Raw genomic sequence first — 22,770 nt, 5'->3', positions numbered from 1 at the left:
GCGGGCCAGGTCCCCAGGTGAGAGTGTGCGAGAGGCCATCAATTTGTTTCTCTCGAACATCGATGTTTCTCTCCCTCTCTTCCTCCCTCTCCTTTCCCTCTTTCTAAAAATAAATAAATAAAATCTTAGGAAAAAAAAATAAGGAAGGCTGGTAGGTTACTGAGCATCTTGTTTCCATCTGTATAATAAGGGTGTTTTGTTTTTGTTTTCCCATCATGGGGATTATCCCAGTGCTTTTGAAATCCATGTGCTAATAACTACTGAGTACCCACAGAGTTTTAAGACTTAGTTCTAATTTTTTTGGGTAGATGTAAAGATGTCAGATATAAATAAAATGTTATTTTTTAAGAAAATTTTAAAAGGTATTTTTGCTTGCACTGCTTTGTTCCTTCCTCTTTCTTCCCCTTTTAACCCTTCTGAGTGCCATGTGTAATTAGAAATTTGGATCAACATGAGAAAAAGTTATATCAATATATAACCTGAGGTACAAAAAAAGAGAACAAAACATAAAATATGAATTATTCCATTGTTATTTACATTTATAGCCATTGAAATAAGAGTCTCTGGGAGCAATGCTGGTACTTTTAGGAAAATGTGTTAGCGTCGCTCACAGCAATGTTGGCACTCAAAGCGTTAAATTATTGCAATAAGTGTGAACTTTTTAATACCTCCTACCTTTTTGCAAATGTGCCACAGATGTATTTTGTTTAGTCCACATATTTTAAACATTTGTTAATGTCACATAAAATTTGGATTTTGAGCTTTACTTCAAAGATCAGAAGATCTGGCAGCATTCCAGTGATAGCAACAGACAGGAGCTAAGTAATGGCTTGTTTTTGTTAGACAGGATAGTCGTCGTCGGCAGCCGTCCGTCTCAAGAGACGATGGTGTAGCTTCTTAAGAGTCTATCTGCACCGCCGAGAATGGCTGTGCAGTCCGACTCGGGAGTGACATGGTAGTATCTGTCTCCTCCCGTGTTGAATCGACATCTTGCGATGACGCTGAAGTGTCCTCTCCAGTGAAGCTGAAGCTACAGAGCCTGGGCAGGGTGATATGGAGGGTCTGCTGTTGCCCATGCAGCAGACCCCCCCTCTCTTCGCAGCTGAAGGGTCCAAGGGAAAGACGGAGTCGATACAGCTTGGGTTCAGGTGCGCCGCAGGAGTTGCCGGTGTTGACTACAACGTCAAACCGCCTTAGGGACTCCGGCTCCGGATTTTCTGTCGGGGTTTACTCCCTTAGCCTTTCCCCTGAAGAGGTATGCCGCAAGGCAGCGGAGGTTTTTTGGAGTCAGAGTTTTCCTTCTCTGATGTACCCTGACTGGAAGATCGAACCAGCGACACTTAGCTCGCAGGCCGACGCTCAATCCACTGAGCTAAACCAGTGGATAGTAGATGGTCTCTAAATGGTCTTCCCTGCCTGTCTTGATTTACACCTGGCTGCTTCACTCATTGATGTTACCTGCCTGGCCCTTTGGGCCCCTGAGTGTAACTTCTGCTTTATCACTCAGTTCTAAATGCCTTGTGCCTTTTGGAACATACTGCTAACAACCCTCTTTGAGGGTGGGTAGGCTCTGAGCCACAGGGGATACCACTCAAAAAAGCTGTGGTCCTCCCACCTGTCAAAAAGAAAAAACTTAGTTAGAAAAGTTTTCAAAATATTTTTATATGTATTTTGCCTTCTTGTCTTTACAACTGTCCCTTGAGGTAGGCCAGTTTGGATTTATGTATAGTTTGGAAGCCTTGGGTCTCCGCTTCTGCCAGCAAGGGTATATTTCTTAAACTATACAGTTCCAGTGAAAGACTAGCCCTTTTGCATGGATGTTTCAAGGTGGCCACATTCTTGTCATGGCCTAATTTGCAGACTTGAATCCTGGTCACTGCTCTGCCATGAATGACCATTGAGAAATCATCAGCTCTGGTAAGTGGCAGAGCCAGTATTTGGTTAGAGAACTTTCTATTCCTATACAGTGTGTTACTTTGCTAAGATTGTATCATTCTTTGAGAAAAAAAATTAACTTTATTTTGATTTTTGTAGGGTAAGGACAGAGTATGTGTGTTAACCATGATTTTTATAAGTTTATTAATTTGTCTTTATAGCTCAGAAGAACCTGTTTTGTGGTATTTAATGAATGGATGTGCCCTCATATTTATGTACTTAAAAAAAAAAAAGAAAAGGCCCAGTCTCTGGTCAGCGTATTTGGTAGAGTTAAAAGTTTGTTTAGGTCTTCCCTCTTCCTACTTTTAATTTTTTAATCTGTTTTCATTTAGAAGTACCTTTTGATACTTCTTGCTTTTAATTTATACCATCTTTGTGTATTTTTAGGTGACAAAATCAAATTACATGTGTGTATCATGACAATAGATGTTCTATTCCAGTTATAATATGGGTTCTCAAATGCCCTCTCTGCTGTGGTTGGAATTATTTTCTGTTTTACTCATGAGATACATTTTACAGGATTATATTGACAAAGTTTCATTGTCAAATAATGTTTGTGGAAATGTGGAGTTAAACAGGGCCTCTCAGAACCTTTGGTATGACTGTTGGCACCGTGACTCTCCAAGAGGAGAAAAGGAGGGTAAAGTTTTTTTCTTAAGATTTTATTTATTTATTTTCAGAGAAAGGAAAGGGATAGAGAAAAAGAGGGAGAGAAACACTGATTGCCTCTTGCATGCCCCCAAGTAGGGACCCTGCTGGCAACCCAAGCTTGTGCCCTGACTGGGCATCAAACTGGGAATCTTTCACTTTGCAGAATAATGCCTAATCCACTGAGACACACCAGTCAGGGTGAGGTCAAAGTTTTCTGATCACAATCTCTGGTAGAGCTAATGTTCCATTGGAAGTAGTTTGGAAAAAATTGGTTTGCTATAATATTGCATTATTTCTCTGTATTAGGTGGGAATGGCTCATTATTGGTGAGGTTTCTAATGTGGCCTGTTGCTGCTGTGTCATCTTGCAGTCTTCCAGTGACTGAGCACAGTCATTGTAGGCGAGTCCTGGATGCTCACAGTGCTGAGAAGAGGGTTCTCATTGGCTTGAATATGAGCCAGAGTTTGAGGGCTGTGATCTCAAACTTGGTATGGTCTCTGTGTAGGGTTGTGGATACCTCCTTCATGCTCTGATACCGTTTTGGGGCACTCACTCTCTTAAACAGCTCCTGACTCTGGCTATGCTAATAAGGACTGATGAGTTCTAAAAGATCCTTGAAAATTAGACATATGTGCACAAATCATGGTCTAATGGTGAATTATTTCAGAAAACTAGAGAGACACTGGGTAAATAGACAAATAGAGCAGGGCAGGCCTAGAATGTTGACTTGGGTAATTAGGGTGAAGGGAGTAGGGGGGACCCAGGAGGAAATATCTGCCCTGTGGAGGTCAAGTGAGTGACAAATACCACTCATACACCTGCTGAACATTGTGTGGAAGAGCTTTATTTGAGAGGCCCGAATCTGGGAAGAGGCATTTGTTTCTGAACTTGGGCTGCTGTATGGACTTTCAGCAGATATTTGATGGCTTTAAGCTTTGAACTCTTTGGCAGATTTTGACTTGTCATTGTGGGGCTTGTTTGTAGCTGAGGTCTCTCTGGAAACTTTTACACTAAATCAGTTCTATCAACAATCTACAAGTGAAGCAGTTTTTATTAGAAGCTTTGCCAGTGTTTGTATGGAACAGTTAAACCCCTGGGTGGGGAGAATGTGGCACCGTTATGTGTTTGTCTTAAATTTTAGCTCTTGGATCTTTGTTGACAATTGTTGTTGAGAGAGGAGGATGATATGTTGTATTTTAAAATGATCAGAACTGGAAGCATAGTGTTTATAAGTGAAGGCCCAGGAGTCAGATAGATTTAGGTTTATCTTTGCCGTCTGCTACTAGTGAGGAATATTAGTTTCAACATTTGTTCATTTGAGTATAACCTTACCTATTGTACAGGATTGTTTTGAATAGGTGTGGTGTATATGTATGTGTAGTATAATGAGGTAGAGTATGGTGTAACACTCCACCTAAGTGATAGGCTAGGTATACTCTTTGTTTGAATTTGTGAAGGAGACCTGGTGCTCTTCAGTATTTGAGTAGTGCCTGTCCCTGGAGACAGTTAGGCAGTTCAGTCAAAGCAGTAAGATTTGTCCTCAGCGTCTTTATACCAGTTATTCTTAATATTTTAATCATCTTTTTAAATTGAACCTATATGATTCCTTTCTTATTTTAAATATATTTTATTGATTATGCTATTACAGTTGTCCCAATTTTTCCCCTTTTGCCCTCCTCCACCCAGTACCCCTCATTTCCTCTGGCAATTCCCTACTTTGTTCATGTCTGTGGGTCATGCATATAAGTTCTTTGGTACTCCATTTCCTATACCGTTCTTAACATCCCTCTCCCCTTCCATTCTAAATGATAGCTTCACTGGGTAGAGTAATCTAGGTTGTAGGTCCTTGCTTTTCATCACTTGGAATCTTATTGCCAGTCCCATCTAGTCTGCAAAGTTTCTTCTGAGAAATTAGCTGACAGTTTTATGGGAACTCCTTTGTATTATAACTCTCTGCTTTCCTCTTGCTGCTTTTAAGATTCTCTCTTTATCTTTAACATTTGGCATTTTAATTATGATGTGTCTTGGTGTGGTCCTCTTTGTGTCCATCTTGTTTGGGACTCTGTGCTTCCTGGACTTGTATGTATATTTCCTTTGCCAAATTAGGGAAGTTTTCTTTCATTATTTTTTCAAATAAGTTTTCAATTTCTTGCTCTTTCTCTTTTCTTTCTGGCCCTCCTATGATTTGAATGTTGGTACGTTTGAAGTTATCCCAGAGGTTCCTTACCCTACCTTCTTTTTTTTTTTAAATTCTTTTTTCTTCTTGCTATTCTGATTGAATGATTTTTTCCTTCCTTATGTTCCAAGTCATTGATTTGATTATCAGCTTCATCCACTCCACTGTTGATTTCCTGTAATTTTTTTTTTTTTTTTCATTAACTTCACTTAGTGTAACCTTTATTTCTGCCTGGGTCTTTTTCATGCTTTTCAAGTACTCAATGAGTTCCTTGAGTATCCTCCTTAATAACCAGTGTTTTAAATTCTGCATCTGATAGTTTGCTTATCTTCAATTCTGTTTAGTTATTTTTCTGGAGTTTTGTTCTGTTCTTTAATTTGGGCCATAGATTTTTTTTTTTTTTTGAGTATCACAAATAGGCCTTTTTATTTGTCACCCTTAAATGTCTGTATTTTAAACAGATTCTTGAACTGGGGGCTCATATCCATCTGCTTGCTCAACTTTAGCACCTGTCTCATCCCCAGTATTTTCAGAACTGCTGCCTTCACCATGAAGCTCCATGAGTTTTCCCAGTTCAAACTTGGACTTCTTCAGCATTTTGACTTTTCTAACAAAGACATCATGAAGCGGATAAATAGATTGGCAAGCCTTTTCTATGTCTTTCCCAATGCTATCTGGAATCAATTTATTGACCACTTCTTTCAAGTCATTTGTCTGCACTTCTCGGGTCATGATTTCCATCTTCTTCCGGATTTGGTGGACCTGTTGATGCTGAGCATAAGAGGTCTTCCGAATCTGATTGTTGTGCTTTTTAGTAAAACCAACACAGACGAGACGAAGCAAATACCCGTCGGTAGTCTTGACATCAACATGAGCTTCAATCATAGTCTGCCACTTTTTGACTATGGAGCACATTTTGTCACGGGTAAGATCCATGCCATGGAAATTAGTCAGGCAGTTTTTTCCCTGAACATCCTCAGTAATTAGCTTGAATTTTCTAAATGCAACTTCATCGTTCTGCAGATCAGTGAGGCTCACTTCAAAAACACGACCCTTCAGCCATCAGAGGCAATTTTGGTTCCTTGAGTTCTCGTGACTAGTGTTTTTCCAATACTTCTTATATTGAACATAGCTGGTGCTTTCACATCACACCAATCTTTCTTAGAAAATGGATCAACCACTTTCTTCTTTGCTCCCTTTTTGCCGTCTTTTGTAAGGTGCTTATTCTTGCCCACTGCCATGGTGCTGCACAGAGAGCCAAAAGGTGGGCCATATTTCTTTGTCTCCATTTTGGCTGCCTCCCTGTGTTTGTTTCTATGTATTAGGTAGAATACCTTTGACTCCCTGTCTCAGTAGCGTGGCCTATTGTAGAAAAGTGCACTGGTTAAGTTAGATAGGGCAGAGTTTTAGGTAATTGCCGGGGTGAGGTAACCAGTGTGAACTAGGTTGATGGAGTTTCAGATATGGTTTCGCTGCTCTGTAAGTCTTTGTGGGGGAGGGCTCAGAAAAGGTACAATGACTGCTGCCTGGCCTCTGGGGTTTTGTCTGGGAGAAAGCTGTCCCCTGGCACTTGCCCTGATGCCAGACACTATAGTTTCTCCCTCTGTGCCATTGGTGCCCTTCAAACTGCTACCCTGGTGCTGGAGCCCAGAGGGTGTGAGTCTGCGTAAGTCCTAAGTCCATTGTGGATCCTTTAAGAGTAGATTACTGAGAATCCTGCAGTTTTTCTTTTTTTTTTTTCAGTTTTTTAAAGTATATTTTATTGACTATGTTGTTACAGTAGTTCCAATTTTTTCCCCTTTACTCCCCTCCACCCAGTATCTCCCTCCCCCAGCATCCCCCCCCAAGTCCATACCCATGGTTCGTAAAAAATAACTATCCCTCCCTCTCAGATATTAAGACCCTTTGTAATCTTGTAAAGGACAATGGGCGAAGGTCTCAAGCTCCTCTAGCTGCTTCAAGCTGGACATGGTCGTCGTCCTACCTACCCTTGGGTCCAGAAATCCCTAATAATAGTGGGGGTGTGGAGGGGAGGGTGGCCTTCCCACATGGGGAAGGATTGTGCAGACTCCAGGTCAGTTGGCTGTCTCCGGAGAACGGCGTGCTTGGTTTAGCAGGCTGGCATCCTTGTTGTGTTCTGGGGGCAACAGATTTGGCAAAAAGGGTTAAAAAGCATCATTCAATCCATAACTACTAGGTGACAAAAGGCAGGGATTAATTTTTCAATGTTCCACATTGAATCCTGCAGTTTTTCCTGCTGCCCCTACCCTCACTTGTTCTTACAGCCAGAAGTTATGGGGGCTTATCTTCCTAACATGGGAACCCTGGACTGTGGGTGTCTGGTGTGGGGCTACCTTGCTCCCAAGATATTCCTCCTGATTTTTATCCACCACACATGGGTGTGGAACCAGCAGTTCTGTGTCTCTGTGTCTCTGTGTCTCTATGTCTCCAGGTTTCCACGTCTCCAGGTTTCCACGTCTCCACCCCTCCTACTCATCTGAATGAATGTGGCTTCTTTAATTCCTTGGTTGTTCATACAGTTTGATTTTCTGATGATTTTGGGTGATAGTTTTTTTGTAGTTTAGTTGTAATTTTTGCTTGGTTGTATGAGGAGGCAAGCCATGTTTACCTATATCACCATCTTAACCAGAAGTTCAAGTGTATGTCCTGATTTCTTTTTTTAGCAAAAAAATTAAAGTTTCAGCATCATGTCAACCTTGGCCTTGCCCATCAGTTGGCCTTACAAAAACATGTTATTTGCCTATTAATGGGGAGAACTTCAGTAGTAAATGTCATAGACCTTTATTATCTCTTATCACATGTTTTGGAGGTTTTCCAGTAAGATTTACTAGAGAATAGTGGAGATATTTATTCCTTCTGTTCTAAGAAATAATCTTATATGTCCTTTAGCATGTTCAGGATTTCAGGAATCTTTGGGAGGGTGGTAGCCCTCATGTTTTCATGAAGAATGACTGGAAGCTCAGAAAATCACAGTGATTTTCCCCCTAGTCAGTGGCAGAGCTGGGGTTATAATCTGGGTCTTCTACCAGTACCCTTACTTCTCTACCCTCACCTCCTTAAAGCCACAGGTCTAGGGATGTCAAAGGAATCAGCCTCAGTAGTTTTATTTTTTTGAAAAATGTCAGTCAGTGATAAGTTAAGACTTCTCTAAATGTAAGAGTTTCAGAGGAATACTTTGTTCCTAAATTTGTAAGTTCATTCAGTTTAAAAATGATTCCTATAATATGGCTCTCACTTATTACTTCAGATTCATTGTCTCAGTAATGACTTTTAAATAGGACTTTATTATTAGAATGATTGGACTGATGTCTGATTGGGCTAGGGTTAAGAGATTACATCACTATAAATAGAGTGAGATAAAATATTTTATATAATTTGATTGAACTTTTATAAAGTCTTATAAGTGGAACCTAGGACCTTCTCTAAAAGGATACTTACTTTGACCACTTTCCAAATAACAAATTTCCCACTGTGAGTTTTGTGTTGAATATGGTCAGGGACGCTGAGATAATTCCAGCGAGCAGGATGAATGGCCAGTACACTCAGAGGACTGTGGGTCACTCAGACCATCAGCCCTGAGTAGTGCAAGCACCTTCTTTTTATTGGATTTTGCAGATATGCTAATTAACAGGGAGGGTCCAGGAATGAGCTCACAGGCACATTCCAGGATTGTTTACTATGTACTTGAAACTTACAACAGAGGAAGCTTAAAAGGTCAACTGAAGAGAATGCTTCCTGATAAACAAGTCTATATAGCATTCATAGAAAAACAGGAAAACAGAAATCCAATCACTTACTCTTTTAAGGCTAAGGAAGGGATGCACTGTTCAGAAAGCAATTAAGGTTAAACACCTTTGTACTTAGTTTTGTTTGATTTCCTTATCAGCATCAGGGAAGATGGAGTATTCAGCAAGATTCTTTTTAAGTCAGGATGTCTTTAAGATCCTGAGGCCTGAGCAGTCAGAGACTGTCGCACCAGCGAGTCCAGCTCGCTGCTGGGATCATTAAACACCTGGACTGAGAGGCATGTAAACATACCTCAAATCAGAAGTCTTGATTTCCAGCATCAGGGTTTTAAGATGGAGTGACAAATTAGGAGAATTTGGGGATTAAGTTATTTCCACTGGCACTTTCAATTACGTTACTTGAGAGAGAGCTTCATTTACTGCTTCACTAACAATTTTTCTAACCAAAAAGCTTGAGGAAGTAAGATCACTACACTGATTAGAGAATTATCTGTAGACCAGAATGAAAGCAAAACAACCCTTTAAGTTTTTAGTGTATAAGGGAAATATTAGATGTGGCTCTCTGTGAGGCCATTGGCGTAGTTATTGTAGAGGGCCTTATTGGTATTCATATATTAATTTAATGCCCCTCTTTAATGGCACTTTGAGTAGATTGAAATGGTTTTAAAGGCATTGCAGTTTCCTTATGTTTGCATAGGAAAGTCACAGTCTCTGATATTACATTTGATTATGAGAAAGGCATAGGGAAAATACATATTTTGTATACATTTTAAGCAGCGGTGAATTATAGGGAATTAATAATTGATTGGTAAATTGTAATATAATTAGAATCTTATCACCTTAACTCTTATACTAGCAACTGTTAACTTTTTCTCTATCATCACCAGCCGTATTGGGTTATTCTTAGAAAAATACATTATTCCAGCAGTTTTACCAAAGTTTGGATAAGCATTTTTAACAGTTACTATATGTTTAAAATTTCCCATCAACATAGAGTTTAATATTTAGTTGAAGAAGCAGTAAAAGCACAATGGTATATCACATGCTAAAGTTGAAATGGATGGGGATGAAAGAGGGCTAAAAGAAGATATATTTTGCTGGCAGCATCTTGAAATGATATCTGATTTTGAATATGATTTCTAAACTAATGTACAAATAAACAAACTGAAAAACAAAAACAAAAAACCTCAAATGTGGAAGGTGTGCCAAAGATGGAAAGCACACACCAGATCATATACTTGGAGCAATGATTTTTTTGCTAACAGCAAGTGGGGTCTTAACTTACATTTATGTTGGCAATCAGGAAGTCACTTGGTATAATTTTATACTAATATTTATATAGAACCACATTATGCTCATAATAACCTTGGAGATATATATGGTCTTGTCCAGAAAGTACCTAGACATTTAATATGAAAAATAGAAACATTTATTTAAGAAGACACAAGATACGAGAAACATTGTACATATGACAGTGACGCCTCAGTCCCTTCAAAGTAGGCACCTTGGGACCTCACACAGTTCTCTCAGCATCTCTTCCACTGTTCAAAACACTGCAAAATCCTTTGTTAGAATGGCCATCAGCTGCCCCGACATCAATGGTCTGAAATCTCTTCCCTTTCAAAGAAGATATTAGTTTTGGGAAAAACCAGAAGTCACGGGGCGCCAAATCTGGGCTGTAGTGGGTCTGAGTTACCTGAGTGATTTGATGTTTTGCAAAGACCTCTGCCCGAGACATGACGCATGAGTGGGTATATTGTCATGATGAACCTGCCAGTCACCAGTTGCCCATAGATGCGGCCTTCTGACTCATCCACATAATTTCTGCAGAGAAGAAAGCTTATCACAAATTTGATGCAGATTTGTTGCTCTGCTTACTCATTTTGAGGGCATTGGTCACACAGTAGACATGTTCACTCAATGACATCTACCACCCCCACTGATTAGTCCAGTGAAGTTGTCATTGTTCATATATACACATTCCAGTCCCATCTACTTGACTTCCACGTTACATAGATGCCGCACAAATCGTTCTTGTTATATTATCAATGATTGGACTCTTTTTAGACAGACCTCTTCGTATGTGTGTTTCTTGAATAATAATTGCTTTATTTTTCATTTATACGTGATTTAAAATATACAGTGTAGTAATTTTGGCAAATGTTGGTTTGATTAGTAAATGTTATCTTAACTAGTATGTTAATGTTTGATTTTTTTTTCTCTCTTTCCTGGTTCCAGGATGTGGATGAATGGAACATAGCTCGCCTAAATACAGTCTTGGATGTGGTTGAGGAAGAGTGCGGTATTTCTATTGAGGGTGTAAATACCCCTTACCTCTATTTTGGCATGTGGAAAACCACTTTCGCATGGCACACCGAGGATATGGACCTCTACAGCATTAATTATCTCCATTTTGGAGAGCCCAAGTCTTGGCAAGTTATATGTTTAATATTTATTTGTTTTGGAGTTTTGAAGTTTGGGCAAGGCAGTATCAACCTATTGAAGAGGATGTTTTTCCTTTGCTGGAATCAGATTTATATGAGCTATAAGAAAATTTTTGACTAATAATGAATTGTCTTCTACTATGCCCAGGGTTTTGTTCAAAATCATAAAACTAGTGGTGACTTGTCTATCTAAGTTGCCTACAGACCAGTATAAGGGTGCTAGATTGACTGATATTTTAGTCTTGAAGAATTTGTTAGTCATTTTTACTTACCTGAGCATTTGTTGGAAGGTATGTGGGAAGGGTGACTTCCTAGGTGAAGAGTATCAAATTATCTTAATGATCTTCTGGTTCAGCCTCCTCTAAATAAATGACAAGTTCCTTATACCGTGTGTTGGCTAGAGGGAAAGGATGATAGACGTGGGTCAAAGAGCAAGTTAATGTTGATATGTGATCTTGCAGTTTTCTCTGTTTGTGAGCCCCTGTCCTCATTTTTCTGAGCAATGGTTTTAAGATTTACTGCTTTGTAAAATGCATCATATAGTACATTCACTACACATTTGTAATTATTAGTCTGTCAGTCACCTTGGTATCCTTTGTGTTTAGCCAATTTTATATTTTAAATTTGTTTTCATGGATTTTGGTCTTAGGTGAATCTACTTTCTATAACATCAGTCTATTTTCTATAATACATGTACAGGTAGGATAACACACAGGCAGAAGCATATGAAGCATCAACTGGACAACCCAGGAAATATGATGTTTCTGATGAACATTTAGGATGTTCTTCAGGTGCTTGTGCCAGCCCAGCAGCTTTCTTGGCTCCAATTGGAAAAGAATGCCTCTCTCAAGTTCTGCTAATCAGGAGTTGAGATACACTGTATAAGTTTTAGTCATGTCTTGCCATTGAGATTTTATCATTTGGTGAAGTGAGAAATTGTAAGCTTTCTCCAAAAAAAAATTAAAATATAGCAGAACTTCCTGATGATTGAAAATGATATCTAGTTATAGAAGGAAAGTTTTAGGTGGAAGGGCAAAATTCTTAGGACATGTAAGAGATATCCAGGCAGTTCTTAGTTTGCTGTGGAGTTTTCATGTAAAAAAACTTGGTGAGAAGCTGTTTAACTTATTTTAAAGGTAAGCACATTTAATGATAAGTTCATAGCATTCTTCTTTCTTAATGGAATAAATAAAATTTAAATATTTTAAGTACGTGTTCTAGGACCTAGAGAGGCTTTGTGATAAACAGTGTGCTGGGATTATTCATTACACATGTGCTTACTGAGGGCCAGTTGTAAGCACCCACTCTAGGCCCTGTCGATCTCTATTTGTCATATTTCTTTTAACCACATTCCATACAGCTGTTGGAATGTCATCCTTTAGTACTTTCGGGACTTGGCTTTCAGAGACTTTGAGAAATACTAGAAAGTAGTGCATAGGCTCCTGGGCAGTTTTCTCAGCTGTATAGTGATCTCCATGCTCTTTCTGACACCCACTTTGAGTGTGGATAAAATTAAATGAAGTGGATAAATTCAATATATTGGTGAAATCTTAATATATAGGCAACTAAATACTGTATTTCCCTTAAGACATCTGAAAAGTTAGTAGCAAAACTTTCCTGGAGTTTTGTTAAATATTAATTAATTTGAGTTTTTAGTATTAGAGGAGTTTAGATGAGGTCTCTGCTTTCTTATGAAGAAAGATGATTTTTTCCCCTTGTCTTGGGAACCAGAATATGTTGTCTCCTAAAGATCACTTAGGGGAAGATATTCTGACCAGGAATAAGACTGATTTTAGAATCTTGTGTCTTTGGGAAGGAACGCCACTGTTTGTGAGAATAATTATGCCAGTTTCCAAAGTATTTCTTTCTCCCAGCATGTATATTTTTCAGTATTTAATTACTCTATTGGTTAGTAATCATATAGACTCCATGATATGCATTGAGGGTAAATTTGTAATAACACTATTATCTTTAACTTTCACCATCATTTATAATGATGAAGTAATAAAACACAGCAGTGAGTATGACAGCTAATCTACATTCCATTTTCTAAGATAACTCCTTTAGGAAACTAGGGATACAAATGACTAAGAATATTTCCCAGTAGATTTATGAAAGATTATATTAGCTCAGCATAAATAATTTTGAGGTAAACTCTATCATCATTAAAATTCATTTTAGTAATCATCATAATTATTTGAAGTGAGCTTTGAAAGTCGGTAAAAGCAATACAAATTCATGTAAATATTGGGAGGCAGGGAGTGTGTATGGCAGAGCTTAGACATGAGGGATCAGTAATCAGGGCTCAAGTCCTTATTCTACTACTAACATTTGACTTTGGGCAAAGAACTGTATTTCTGTGGATTCCAATTTCCTCACCTACAGTATGATCTCCAACCAGAGGAATGACAAGGTGATGTAAGACATGTGCATGCACTGGTTTCCTTTCCTGGTGTCTTCTGCTTGTTGAGTTGCATTCAGAACAGTTGCTTTTTCTCTTCCCCAGGGGTGCCCTGTCCTGAGCTTGACATCTCTGTCCTGGCTGTGTGTCTTCCTCCTTCTCTCTGGCCTTACAGGCTGGTATTGAACTTCTACTTCTCCTCTTCTTCAGTTCTGCCCTCAGGCACCAAGTTTTTGCTGTATTTATTGCAATGACTGATGCCAAGGATCCCTCCCTACTTCCATGTCTACACTGCTCTTCTCTGTCCCTGTATCCCTTAGATTTTTGCCTGAAGGCTTTCTGGACCATGTGCTGCCCCTACCATAGACATGTTTTTGAGCCTTTCAAGTGGTGACACCTCCCCGCCCCCCCTTTCCTTTTCTTGGACCTGCCTTGAAGTTTGGGGTCTGTGTCTGTTTGCCTTTGAATCATCAACACTAACTAACCTAGGGCCTGGCTATAGGACTGATGCTCTGTAAATAATTCTTGTTTTAAATCAGAAGAATGTTAAATTATTTTGGATCAATATGTTTAAGGACAGAGAAGGAAATATATATAACATAAAGATTTTTGTCTAAAATGTCACTAAGAAGAGCACCAAGTTTCCTGAGATTGCTGAGTAGCTGCAGACATGCACAGCTCCAGGTGGGAGCCCCGAGACACATTTTTCTGGGCACTGTGTGTGACAGATTTTGCCAAGTAAATGTTCACGAATACAGAGTTCTACTGAAGAGACTTTAGGTGGGCTGATGATTTATTTAAACATTTCTGGCATAAAGGTTTAAGGGGAAAAGAAGGTTTAAAGTAAGCAGATAGAAAACTGTTTTGGCAGTCAGTGGTATTTATTTTCTTGGAATTAATATTGACTTTGGAGCAAGAAGACCTGTTTTAAAATCCCAGTCTGTCACTTACCGGCTGAATGACTTAGGGCAAAACACTTTATTCCTTTCATCATAAGTTTCTTTAACTGACAAATGGAGGCATGATTTATTCACTATATACTTATTGGATTGCTAAGAGGGTCCAGGGATATACTCTGTGTGAGAGTGCTTTGTAAACTTTAAAGTATTATCCAAATATTCTTTTAATAACCTTATGAAAATAAATCAGTTTTTGGTCAGAGTAATTACTTAAAGTCTAAACTTGGCATATAATAGAGTGGAAGTTTCAAGGATAAATAAAATATAATTCTCCCTTCCAAGCATCATCTGTGATAGTGGTCTGCTGCTGGTGGTAATAGATTAGATAATGTCTTGAATCCTTTCTGAGTCCACGTCCAAAAACAGTGAATAAGAGACTTCCTGGGTTACTCTGTAGAGATGAGAGAGGTGAGGTTTAAGAGGACACGTCTTAAGCTCTGAAAAGGTCTGAAATCAAGAAAGAAAGTTCTTCTGAATGTTTTTAGAAAAATTAAGAATGAACTGCAGCATTGTGGATGTGGTTAAATTTTGTTTAACAAACTGGTATTTTTAAGTGATGTTAGATGATTCAGAAAAGATATAAACTTAGTTTGATGCTTTTTCATTAGATCATTGCTTAGTGTTTTGTACCATTTAAGAGCACCAGCTTTTGCACTAGAGTCTTGTGTTTTGAGATCTGGCATTACTTTTTATTGAATATATGACCTTGAGCGATTATTATATAATCCCAAATTCCTCTTGTTAAACACTCACATGGTTCTGGGACCCACCATGTAAGATATTTGTGTGGATTAAATAAAATACTATGTACATAGCACATACTCTAACTCTTGATATATTTTTAAGTACTCAATAGATGTTAACATATTTCATACATTTACTTAAATATATATTGCATGTCATATAGAAGGTCATATATGAGGTCATAGATAAGACCTTATAGATATTAATAAGAATTCTTGGTTCTAAATGATAGAAACCCAACTTAAGCAAAAAGGTTATTTGACATCGTGTGTAGTTGAGATAAGCTAGAAGCATGGCTCAATCTAGGATATCAGGTGCTCCACTGGGTGTCTGTGTTAGCCTGTTCCATTATCTTTCCTGTGCTCTCTTCACTCCCTCCCATCTCAGGTCTACCCCATCTTGTTCTTTTCTGTGGATAGAGGAGAAGTTATTTATAAATAAATATTTGCTTATTGTTTCATTTTAGAATTCAAGTCTTAAAGAAAAAAAACAAGGTATATGGTGTCAGATCTAAGCACGTGTAGTATACAGTGTTCCCTCACTTATTGTGGGTATTACGTTCTAGATCCCCCTGTGATAGGTGAAAATTGGCGAAGTAGGAACCTTACGTTTATTTTAGTATTTATATATGTTTTAAGGCTTTATAAACTTAAACACTTATAAACCGTTTCCAGTCCCTTATTAACCTTTCCCATTCCCTTAACCTTTTCTACACTTTTATAAACACTACTTAAGTTCTTAAACATATTCTATACTCTTAAACCTACATAACTTTAACAACATATGTACAGTACTGCAAAATCCCGCGATATAGCGAAAAATCCATGATAAATAATTAAATATAATATTTTTAAAAATCCTGCGATACAGTGAGGCCTCGATAAGTGAACTGCGATATAGAGAGGGAATACTGTATGTCTTTTCCATCAAAATGTGAGCCCCTGGTGAGGGAGACCCTAATAGTCTTGTTCACTAGCACATCTCCAGTGCCTGACACATAGTAAGTACACAATAACTTTTTTTTAAATTTAACACTCTTACTGAAGGAGTTCCTTACTGAGTTTTTTTTCTTTAAATACCTAGGGATTAGACAGCTTGTTAATATTTAATGAAACATTGAATTGGTAACCCATTCTACTAACCCCTACTTTTAACATAATCTATTTAGTAAGTTTAGTCTCATTGATAAATTCTCATTGCAAATGTGAGACTAACTGGGTAATGCTAAAAGCTGTAACCTTTTGATGGTTTGTGTAGAAAAAAGAATTTTTGAAGTAATAGTGATTTGTTTCTGGTTTTAATTATTCTCCCTAGAGAATTTTGCTCTCTAAATATAAAGAAAAGACTTTAACTAATACTTTAATAAAATTAACTCCATAAGTTGTTCTTACTATTTGTGGGCATAGTTATATGTATATTTTTAGGAAATATCTTAAAAAGGATTAAGAAATTAGAAATATTCCCCAAAAGTATGGTATTGATTTTATGCTCAGGTGGTACCTGTATTTGTAGGAAGAAGAGAGTAAAGTGATAACTGGTAGGAAAAATTTTTGTTGGTCAAATTTTACTTAGAGCCTAACTTGGAGTTAAACACAGTCACGTTCACATGGCTGCAGTTCAAACAGAGAGTTCTGGAGACCCTTGCTCAGCAGAGTTCCGAAAGAAAGCATCAGCAGGTTCTAGTGTTCATGATTTTGAAAGTAAATCTCACTCTTTTCCCTGAAGTGCTGAGATGTAATGTCTTTTCATGAACTGATGAGTAACTGTGGGTTCTTATAGAAGAACTATGTAAACTTACGTTAATTAAATAGTTTTACTACCCCTACTAAGCATATCAGGGACTTGTAAATTCCTGCAGGATGCCTCATATTGCCTTGTTGCTACTCTTTCATTGGAAGCCACTACCACCACCTACAAGAACCAGAGAAACCCCTTCAAATGAAGAGAAATTGCTGAATCAAATCCATAACTGTCAGGGAAAAAGCAAGTTAATGCATATTTGCCATGCAGTAACAGCATTAATGCTGTTAGCCTTGCAAATTCCCATGGCTTATTGCCTCCACACGCCTCCCATTTCTTGCCTTCCTTTTCAGACTGTTTAATCTTGCTCTTTAGGTTGCACTTTGTGGAAGATATATATTGTATTTGTTTTGGAAAAACATTTTTTTGACTTAAGTGTATAAGAAGTGGCTTTTGTTGTTATTTCACTTCCACAGGAAAAAAGCTTGCAAATAGATTTATGTCACTTCTCTGGCCCCACATATGTTTCAAGGGGTAGGGCTTGACTTAGGGTGGTGTCATAAGTTGTCTGTCTGTGGTTACTCCATTTAATTTAGTGACATCCTTCTTTGTGTGCCAGGAATTGTACTAATGACTTTAAAAGTCATCTCAGATAATCCAGACAATAGATGTTTCAGGTAGGTGTTTTTCTGCCTCATTTAGAAAACTGTGGACTCTAAGACTTAGAGCCTTAACCGTTTTATCTCTCTCTCTTTTTAAAAATTTTATTTATTGATTGATTGATTGATTGATTGATTGAGAGGGGGAAAGGAGAAAGAGGGAGAGAAACATCACTGTGTGGTTGCCTCTCACTCGTGCCCCCAACTGGGGACCTGATGTGCAACCTAGTCATGTGTGCCCTGACTAGGAATTGAACCAGCGACACTTGGCTCGCAGGCTGACGCTCAATCCACTGAGCCACAGCAGCCAGGGCTGTTTTATCTCTTGATGAGCGAGTCCTGCAGCTGGGATTTGAACTTTTAATTTATTGGACTCTTTCTATAGAATTAAAGAGAAAAGGAAAGAGGTGAAGGAATAGTCAAGAAGAAAGGATGCTTTTTCTTTTTTACACCATCAGCTTTCTTTTAATCAGATTTTTCTGCATAACCAAAAGAAAAACATGCCTCTTATTTCTGTGGCATAAGAGAGGTTTTCAGAAGTTAAAATGTGGCTAGGTTCTAATCGCATGCTAATTGATGGAGATTATGGGGGTGGGAAGAGTGCTGTGGGTGAGGGCAGGAGACACCACTGGCCCAACTTTATTTACTTGGCATTGAATGTTTGTTTTTCACATGTGCCACTTGGAAATTTACTTGAAGTCAGAAATAAACTCCACGTTTTACAAAGAATAAGTTTTATCTTGAGGAAGATTTTGTTTCCCTATAGGGAATTGGTAGCGATTCTTCAATTAGGTATCTGTTTAGAGTTTTCTCTTCAATGAAGTTTTGGGAAGCACTAGTCTGTCCCTGTTAAGAGGTAGGAGTGATTTGTCTGTCAAACCTTTCAGATAGGATGGGAACAGGGATGCAAACCTTGATTCTGGTTTCTGAATGCTGTAACACAATCCTCCTTACCCTTCTAGTATTGCAGGTCTTTTCATGCATATCCTTATGTTATTTTGAACCTATTTTAATCCATTTCACCATGATATCTGCATTAGATTTCTCTGGATTGAGATATTTTGTTGTGATTGTGTTTTTTCCTTGAGGTAGGAACTCAATATGAACTAGCCTAGTTAAAAAGGGGAATTTAATCACATAGCCATGAATGTGATTGGAAGTTGCCAGAATAGGATAGATCCTGGGTCCCACTTCTCTTTGTGTGTTGCCTTCATTTTTCTCCCTGGCTCATATATTCCTTGTTCTATCACCGAAGAGGAGAGTTGCACCATCTGGGGAGAACCATGGATTTTCCTGGCTTGAATCCTGTGCCAATCTCTTGGATAAATCACTGAGGCCAAGGTTTGAAAGGTTTTACATTGTCCTGGTTTGGGTCACAGGCCTGTCTCTGGCAGTGGGGGCAGAGGCATGAAGAATGACAGCTTCCATTAGAATTATGTGTTCATTTTTGGGAGAGATAGTTCCCCATAATAAGGAGAGTGCTGTTACCTGACTTACGCTGCACAGTAGAAATAAAACCTGATGTCTCCTACAGATCCTGTAAGGTGCAGGAAAGTCCTAAATCAATGTGCAAGTATTTGCTTAAAATCTTAGGAAGCCTGAATGAATTATTCCAGCTGGCTCTTAATTCATTTTCTGTATGATTTGAAAAAATAGCCTGTGGGGATATTTCCTTAAGATAGAATATATAAGTATATATTTTAGGATATTAAAGTTATCAAAATGTCTGCTTGTTTAACTTACTCTAAAAACATTTCTAGCAATTGATTGGTAACTTTTACCCAAGGTACAGGCAATTTGTGGAAAGTAATCTCTACACCTGCCATAAAACCAAAGAATCTGTAATTTGTAAGTTTTTTCCTGACTGCTTAAACCAAAATTGCTCTCTTTTCTTGTTACTTATATTAATAGCTAATAACTTTATCATTTCATTATGTCCTATTCTTTTAGAACTCTTCATTTATTGATTTGTGTGTTTTGGTCTTGTCTTCTCAGTGAGACTTTCAGCTTCTAGAGGGCAGCATGTTGTAGGGCCAGAAATCACAATAAGCTTATAGTTTTGTTTTTGAAACATGTATTTTTTGGAATTGTTCACTTGCATATCATATATATGTATAGTTTTATGCTTCTTTCATTCTTTATTGATCTTCTTATAATACTCTTTTTGGTTTTTTTATGGGTCAAATTATAAAATTGACCGGTAAAATAATACAGTCATGCATCTTGTCTGATGCTTTGAAAGAATTAGCCTGATGTATATGACATTTTAGAAGTTACAAAAACTGTTAGAAAATTTTAGTCACTGTACTATATTTTGATAGCTTGCCTAAGAGAAATCCACAAATAATACACTTCAAATTTAATATAGCCAATTGTTGTGAGTTCATCCCTTCTTCCCTTTCTCCAAATGCTACTTACTTGTAGGTGCTCCATACATGGTTTACATAAAGCTTCTGGAATTTTCTTTTATAACATGTATTTCTGAGAGCACATAGCATCCAGTTGTATGATCTCTGAAATGATTTTCTGATCAGAGACAGAAAAAATAAGCCCATTTAATAATCTTCCTTGAAATGTAGGAAAAAAGTGAATGTTTTGGGGAAGACATTTATCAAAAAGACTTCAGTTAGATGGGTTACCTTTATTGTCTTAAGCTTCCTTAAGTTATCTCTCTTGCCTATGTAATGAAGAAAATTAACATTTATGAAGGCTATGATAAGTGTTGGCAGAAAACAGTGACAATTTCCGGGTTTTTTTTTTTTTTTCTTCTTTAAGGCTTTGTAACTTGTTTGGTTTTGCCTATTACTTGAGTTATCTTTGGGTAGCTTGCTGCTCTGTGTAATGCACACTTTTGAAAGCCTCTCAATTCTCAAAGAGGTTTCCAAGTGTAAAGAAGCTGAATAGATAGTCACACGAAACCTCCGTAAAAATGCTTCATTACTTTGTTAGAGTTAATTGTGGTAGAACTCTGTAAGCCAAATGTATTGGAATCCTCTAAGTCGCTTTATCTTATTCATGGCTGGTATAATTATTTCAATAAATGATCATTTGGAAAGAGTACTATTTTTGAAGATTTCCATATAAAGCAAGATTGCTTTTTGTTGGGAAAATATTGGCTCTGGGAGAGATTTGATATGGACATTTAGCTCCTATAACCATTTTTAAAATCACCAATTATTAAAGTTATTATATTTTAGATTCTTCTTGAAATGGAATTTTTCCTGTTTTATTAATGCTTGGTTCTATTATAAAACATTGCATCTATGTTCAGCAGATTCTGTTATGAAACATTATATCTATGTTCAGCAAATTTTGGGTTTATTTGTTTCTTTTCTTTTTATTCATTATTTAGTGAGCATCTGCTTGCCAGGTACTGGGCTAGGTGCTAGTGATAGCACGGTGAGCAAGACAGAATGGCCTTCATGAAACTTCCAGTTTAGGCACATAGCTTTCAGTACTCCCCTCCCACCGCCCCTTGTTTTCTAGCAGCAGCAGAACCTTTGTTCTTAGCAAAAGTTTAGAGGAATCCAAATTTTACAGGGGACTCAAATCTTACACTGAATACTCGTGCATAATCCAGAAAAAATATTTTCTGTGATGGGTTTCTACTTGGGAAAACACTGCCTTACCACAGAAGTTTTCAAACTTTCTATAAATGAAAATTTCTTCAGTACATCAATATAAAACTGAAAATAAAGACAGCTGATCTGGCTGAAATGTGTATTGTGTGATGCTATCCCCCACTAAGGAAGATGCCACAGGAAACAAAAGAATCAGTTATTTGATCATCTAGTAACTCAAAAAAAATCAATTTACTACTGAATGTGTTATCTGTTGAGTATTTTGGAGATGCCATTATTAAAAAGTAAAGATTTTATTTATGTTGCCCATAGTTGACATCAACTAATAATGCACAATATTTTTTTCTTTGGGAAAAAGCACATTAGTACTGTGCAGGATATATATAGAACTTAGAAAATATTCATTAGATTAGGTGATAGGAAATATATTATTTCCTGATAATCAAGTCTTATGTGGTTAATGTCTAAATTTTATAATAATGATTTTAAGATAAAAGGTAATATTAATTTTTCTGATTGCTCAGGATATTAATTTACATGTACATGGATAATGAACAGTATTGAAAATTCCACGTTAAAAGGAGCTGTTTATATTTCTAATGCTCAGTTATTTGCTGAAACTCACTTCTTGTTAGGATATTTCTGCTCGCTGTAGTTTACTCACTTAAGGCTGTCTGCAAATAGGGCTGCTAGAGTTTCTCTTTTTCATCTTAAGTGTTTTGTCTGGAAGTGGGCCACAGATGGCATAAGGGTGGGCCTAAGCTCTGGTTGAGTTCCTTTACTGAGGGCTTTTTATCTGGTGTTCTTGTAGGGCCTCAGCTCAAACACTTCATCCTCTAGGTCATGCTCATAGATGCCCAGCTTGTAGATCAGGACTGATGATGCCTAAGTGACATGGCCTTACCAATGTGTTCATTGTAACTGTAGCTTTGGTTGCTTGGGAAGGCTGCTCTGTCTGACATCAGATTTATGGGGCAGAGGTGTCTTGGAATATGTTCCAGAAATAGCACCTGTTAGAAAAGTGGGACTGGGCAGAAGGGAAGCTAGAGTGCAACGGAGCCCTGGACAGATCCCACAGGTGGCTCTGGAGCTGGCAGGGCCCTTAAGAATTCCCCCAGATTGAGGCAAGATGGCGAGGCCTTTATACTCAGGCACACATCATTCATTGCATATGCGACACCAATACCTCCCTCTCCAAAGGCCAGGATCTTGGGGGAGGGAATGTGACATTGGGTAAGTGTTGGGTAGGGCGAGGAGCAGCCTCCCCTTGATGAAGGCAGTGAGAAGAGGGTCTCATTGGAAGGGGTGCCTGGGCCTCTACCACAGCACCCCATACAGTCACACTCTATTTCCCACATTCATCTGTTTTTAAGACCTGAAAATGAAGTAAGCAATGTTTTGTTTTCCACAATTAACTTATGAAACTTTATAATTTAAAATATTAATGCATAAACTTTAATAAGTGCACAAGTATTAAAACTTGTTAACATCAGTAATGTGAAAATATAACGTGATCCCACATATAAAATCCACAATTGTTCAGCCTTCTTTTTGACACAATTAGGAATATACCATATTTTTCACATTATAAGACGCACCTGACCCTAAGATGCACCTAGGTTTAGAGGAGGAAAACAAGAAAAAAAATATTCTGAACCAAATGGTGTACTAAAGTATTTAATAAAATATAAGAGAATAATATTTCAACCATGT

The 22,770-nt window shown here is 37.8% G+C and overlaps 1 protein-coding gene and 1 pseudogene across 1 annotated transcript in view; one reads left to right on the top strand and one right to left on the bottom strand.

The window, feature by feature from the left end:
* The window catches only part of KDM4C (lysine demethylase 4C), a 439,327-nt gene that overhangs the window by 60,197 nt on the left and 356,360 nt on the right, over positions 1 to 22,770 (top strand). The window contains exon 5 of the mRNA XM_090274104.1: positions 10,768 to 10,961. Coding sequence (XP_090130230.1) covers positions 10,768 to 10,961 — 194 coding nt within the window. The remainder of the gene's footprint in view (positions 1 to 10,767; positions 10,962 to 22,770) is intronic.
* LOC150013019 (small ribosomal subunit protein eS1 pseudogene) lies at positions 5,210 to 6,003 on the bottom strand (annotated as a pseudogene).

Source organism: Furipterus horrens, unplaced genomic scaffold (assembly GCF_987537825.1).
Source record: "Furipterus horrens unplaced genomic scaffold, mFurHor1.1.pri manual_scaffold_4, whole genome shotgun sequence".
NCBI lineage: Eukaryota > Metazoa > Chordata > Mammalia > Chiroptera > Furipteridae > Furipterus > Furipterus horrens.
Note: the sequence above shows the minus strand (reverse complement) of the source record. Positions and strands in the feature narration are given on the sequence as shown.